The 5888-nt window shown below is 37.3% G+C and overlaps 1 protein-coding gene across 1 annotated transcript in view; it reads left to right on the forward strand.

Moving 5' to 3' along the window:
* Positions 1-443: 443 nt before the first annotated feature.
* VCAM1 (vascular cell adhesion molecule 1) overlaps positions 444-5888 on the forward strand; it is a 16998-nt gene continuing 11553 nt past the window's right edge. The window contains exon 1 of the mRNA XM_044675495.1: positions 444-516. Coding sequence (XP_044531430.1) covers positions 444-516 — 73 coding nt within the window. The remainder of the gene's footprint in view (positions 517-5888) is intronic.

The following is a 5888-nucleotide window of genomic DNA, read 5'->3' on the forward strand; positions in this document are numbered from 1 at the left end:
TTCCATCTTCAGGTTTGGCTCTCAATGCATTGGGCCACCTAGCTGCCCCTAACTTGAAGACTTCTAAGGAAGCCTGCCCAAGGCAACTTATTTCACTTTAGGGTGGTTCTACTTATTATAATTTTTCTTCCCTAAACATTAAACCTTTCTGCAACTTCTACCCAATTGCTCTTAGTTCATTCTTTCAATGAGCTTTCTTAAAGCACCTTCTCCATGACAGATACTCTGTTAGATGCTGGAGATACAAAGTCAAAAATGAAACGGTGTTTGTCTGTGAGGAATAAGAGAAACAGATACAGAGAGAAACTAAATACACAGTAATTTGGGGAAGAAGAAATGCTCTGTTAATTGGGGGGGGGGCGGAATTAGGACTAGCTTTATGTCAGAAATGTGCTCGAATTGAGCCTTGAAAGAAGCTGCAGATCCCATAATTGGAGATGAGGATGGAGTACATTCCAGGCATGAGGAACTCCTTGTGTAGAAGAATGAAGATGAGAGATGGGCAATATCACAAAGGTGAGTTTATCTGGAACAGAAATGAATGAAGGAGAGTAATATATAATTAGCCTGGAAAGGTACACGGGGTGGAGAATATTCTTTGCCCTTTGGGAGCCAAAAGAACAATTCTCAGCCCTTTTTAAATGTGACAAATCTTACCACTCCCAAGTAATTTATTTTCTATGATAAACATCCTCATTTCTCTGAACTGACTCTAGCTCAACACGGTCTCTGGTCTCCTTGGCCATCTCAGTCTTCCTCTTCTGAATTCACTACAGTTTTCAAATTTATTTTAACGTGGCTTAAAACTAATGCCCCGGGTGTGATCCGACTGGACCAGAGTACTCAGGGACTATTTCCAATATTCTTTTGACCGAATTTCAGATGGCATTGGATTCTTTGGCATGTCATGCTTTAGACCCATTTTGAGTTACAATTCTCTAAAACTCCCAACTCTTTTTCATGCAAGCTGCTTTTCATACTAGCAGACTAGAAGAGGAGACAAAAGGCAACCTTCAGTCAAATGAACTTCTGGTTGTTAATTCATGAACTGAATTTCAAGTGAAAGCATAATGATGAGATTCTAAATTGTATAACAAGAGGTAACACTTCTGGTTCTCACACTTAGCAACCCACTTCCTATAATGATTCCACACCATGATTCAGTAATGTATTTGACACTATGTTCCCAAATTTTTATTTTTTTTTAAGAGATATTTCAAATTCTTAATTAGAGGCAGAAAAGTGTCAAGGCTAAAGAGCTTGCTTTGGCCTCAGGAGAATTTAAGCTCATTCAGGTTCTGCATTTGACACATACTAACTATGAGACCTTTCACAAGTCACTTAATTTAATAGTGCTTTTAGCAGCTCTCAAATATAAGTGACAGCTGCCGATGTCTTTCATTGAAGGGAATTTTCATACCAGGAGTTTCCATGTTACCATGAAATCATAGAACTTTAAAACAACAAATAAATAAAACAAATAATAAAACTACTTTCACTAAAATCTTACTCTAATATTTCACTGTGACCTGGAAATTTTTGGGAGACTATGACCATGGAGAAGGGCACTGGATTCAGAATCAGAAGGCTTGGATTCAAGGCTGGACTCTATAATTTATTACCAATGGGATTCTGGGCAAGTCACTTAACATTTCTAGATCTCAGTTTACTCATCTCTACAATCTGTTGTTATTCACTGTTTGTGACCCCAATTCAGGATTTTCTTAGCAAAGATACTGTAGTGGTTTGCCATTTTCTTGTCTAGCTTATTTTAGTGATAAGAAATTGAGTGCTCAAGGTCACACAGCTAGTCAGAATCTGAGGCCAGATTTGAACATAGGAGGATGAGTCTTCCAGACTTCAGGCCCAGCATGTCATTCACCTAGCTACTGATTCATTTTTAAAATAAGAAGGTTCAACTGGATGACCTCAAAGGCTTCTTCCCATTCTAAGATCATGACAACACAACACTAAATCATACCAAGCTAGGATGGCTTTGAATACAGGCCTAAGAATGGATTGGGGCTATCAAGTGAGAATTGATATTGCAAAGGGTGCCAAGGCTAATGACAGATGACTATTGGGTTATATTCATTTTTCTTGTCACAGTATGCCATGAAGACCATGTCTTAAGAAACAGAAGTATTTGCATTGTTGGTGGAGTTGTGAATTGATCCAACTATTCTGGATGGCAAATTGGAACTATGCCCAAAGGGCTTTAAAAGACTTTCTGCCCTTTGATCCAGCCATACCATTGCTGGGTTTATACTCCAAAGAGATAATAAGGAAAAAGACTTGTACAAAAATATTTATAGCCATACTCTTTGTGGTGGCAAAAAATTGGAAAATGAGGGGATGCCCTTCAATTGGGGAATGGCTGAACAAATTGTGGTATATGTTGGTGATGGAATACTATTGCGCTCAAAGGAATAATAAACTGGAGGAATTCCATGTGAACTGCAACGACCTCCAGGAATTGATGCAGAGTGAAAGGAGCAGAACCAGGAGAACCTTATGTACAGAGAGGGATACACTGTGGCACAATTGAATGTAATGGACTTCTCTACTAGCAGCAATGCGATGATCCAGGACAACTCTGAGGGATTTATGGAAAAGACACTACCCACATTCAGAGGAAGAACTGTGAGAATAGAAACAGAAGAAAAACAATTGCTTGATCACATGGGTCAATGGGGATATGACTGGGAATGTAGACTCTAAACCATCACCCTAGTGCAAATATCAATAATATGGAAGTAGGTCTTGATCAATGACACATGTAAAACCCAGTGGAATTGCACATTGGCTATGGGAGAGGGGTGGCAGGAGGGAAGGGAAAGAACGTGAATCATGTAACCATGGAAAAATATTCTTAATTAATCAATTAAATAAAATTTTAAAAAATAAGCAGAAAATGTTTAAAAATGAAAATTATATTCAAGAAGAGGCCTTATTACCATGTGATTTGTTGTTTCCCCATAAGGACCATAGGACTGGATCCTAGGACATGCAGCTGAAACCTTTATGTATGGGTCAACTCCCTCCCAATAGAGTATGAGCTCCTTGAGAGCAGAGACTGTCTTGTTTTTCTATTTCTAACCCTAGTGCTTTGCACATAGTAAGTACTAAATAAATGTTTTATTCATACAAAAAAAGAAACATAAGTATTGCAACCCGCATTAATATAAGATTTGCCCGCAGTAAGGAAAACAAAACTATTAGAGTACTAACAAGTTTTTCTTCAAACTGACAGAAAGGCTACAGATAGCCTAGGCTGACACAAACTTTAACAAATAAATAGCTCTTCCTTCCTGTAGTTTTTATTTCCCAAAGTTTTAAATTCCTACCAATTTCCTGAAATGCATCCTTATTTCCTGAAGAGAGGAGGGAAATTCATGCCTGGCTGTCGGGAAATGTGAGAAAGTTTTTAATGTATATAATTCTTCTTTTGGTCTTGGGATTTTCAAAGAAGCATATAATAATTGTGTTACAGTTCTGTTTGGGAATTAGGGTGTGGTTTTTTTTGGTATGGTGTGAGATGAGAGAGAATTTTGCAGGTTTGGGACCACCAATATCTAACTCATTGAGTTTGCCTGAAAAAAAATTAGTCAACTAAAAAGAAAAGATTTAATTGGATCTATATATATCATGGAAGCAACTGGTAGACAGCTGATTGACCTATCAGTTTTCTATTTGTTAAGATAGTAGCTGTGGTGGTATATAATAATAATAATAATAATAAGAAGAAGAAGAAGAAGAAGAAGAAGAAGAAGAAGAAGAAAAAGAAGAAAAAGAAGAAGAAAAAGAAGAAAAATGAGAGTAATAGGAAAAATGAAGCCATTCACAATTTATAAGACTTGACAGATCCTAGACTTTACTGTCATTGCCTTCTAGAATCCAAGAAGTAATGCATCAAAGTAGGACTTTACTTAAAGAATGTTTTCTATGATTTTGAACAATTATTTCAAATATATTTAATGTTAAGAGCTTCCACAACCTAGAGAGAACCAATCTTTCTGGCCCTATTTCATATTCATTGCCTCCTCCAGCTCCTCTCTATTCCAGTTACCAGAACACAAGCTGTTCCCCAAGTAATATGCTGTCTCCCACCTCTAATCCCTCTATGAAGGCTATCTCCTATGCCTGGAATACATCCCCTTTTGTCAAAATCTTTCCCTTCTTTCAATGTGAAGCCCAACGACTCATGGTCTTCTCTGATCCTCCTCCCAAATTTCCTTCCCCAAAGTGTTCTTTCCCTTCTCAAATCTTCATACAGTTTTTTCTCTGAGTTTTCTCCTTCATGCACATCAGATAACCTCCTAGTCATTGTACATACATTTTCTTTCTAATCTACATATATGCTTCCTGAGAGCAAGAACTACATCATTTTTTTCATGTCTAGTTTGAGAATTTAGTACATTTATTGGGAACTTAATAATTCTTTTTGTGTCTTTTCTGTATAGGTGGCAAAATTCAATCACATATAGCCCTTCCTTCCCTTCAAAGTTTGTCTTGAAAAGGTCAAATTAATTTCATTCATTCATTCATTCATTCATTCATTCATTCATTCATTCAAAACCCTTCACTTTTAGTGTCTCTTCTAGAAAAGGTGCTGTTTGGGTGTGATGAAGGTGCACAATAAATAAGACACAATCCCTGCCCCCAGAGAACTTATGACACAGTAGTCAAAAGCTAGATTATAAAAAAAGAATATAGGTTAATAAATGATATATAAGCAAGTAGTTAGGGAAGGTCATAAGACAGAGTATTTTTATGGCTGAAGAGCCCAGTGAAAGCTATATGAAGGAGAGCTAGATCTTGAAGGAGGAAGAGATTGAGGAGGAGTGGACATTCTGTTGCAGGGTAATGATATGAACAGGGTAGCTAGGTAGTGTAGTGGGCAGAGTGCTGGGCCTGGAGTCAGTAAGATCTGAGTTCAAGTCTAGCTTCAGATAGTTACTAACTGTGTGACCCTGGTCAAGTCACTTAAAACTGTTTGCCTCAGTTTCTTCATCTGTAAAATGAGCTGGAGAAGGATATGGCAAACTACTCCAGTATCTTTACTAAAAAAATATTTTAAAAAAATTGATGGAGGAAAAAAAAAACAAATGCAGTCATGAAGTTAGACATGACTGAAACAATGGAAAAAAACAAATGATATAAACAGAGATGGAAAAGAAAAATGTATGTTACTTGAGGGAAGGGATGGCTTCATTTTTGTCCTTGTATGTCAGTATCTGGCACAGTGCAGCCACATACCAGATGCTTAAATATCTGTTGAATTGACTCGAGATATTGTTTAAGATGTGGCCAAGAGTCCACTTGGACTTAGGTATTTTCTTGAATGGAAAGTGAGGAGTTTTACCATGCTCCTAAAGTGCCTAGTCACAAGAATAGAGAAATAATCTTTCTATGCAGCTTCCAGGAGAAAATTTAGTCCCTTTGAGAATTAGGGAAGCCATAGAACAAAGTAGATGGAGCATTGGTTGGACTTAGCATCTAGAAGATGGGCTCAAATTGCACCTTTGCCATTATCTGTGTGACCCTGAACAAGTCACTTTACCAGCAGGCGCCTCAAACAACTCCATGGGACTCTGCTGTGAAGTTGAAGATGGATGGTGACTTGCATTAGTGGAAGGAATTTGCACATTAGGAGTTCTCCATATTGATTTAGATCATTCACATTTCAAGACGGAAACAACACATAATTATTTTTTTTTAGCAAAAATATTTGTGGACACACACATACATGTATGTAACAAAGAAGTCCTTCACCCAATTAAAAGATTTGGATCTTTCCTTTCCTTTCCTTTCCTTTCCTTTCCTTTCCTTTCCTTTCCTTTCCTTTCCTTTCCTTTCCTTTCCTTTCCTTTCCTTTCCTTTCCTTT

This window comes from Gracilinanus agilis, chromosome 4, assembly GCF_016433145.1.
Source record: "Gracilinanus agilis isolate LMUSP501 chromosome 4, AgileGrace, whole genome shotgun sequence".
Lineage (NCBI taxonomy): Eukaryota > Metazoa > Chordata > Mammalia > Didelphimorphia > Didelphidae > Gracilinanus > Gracilinanus agilis.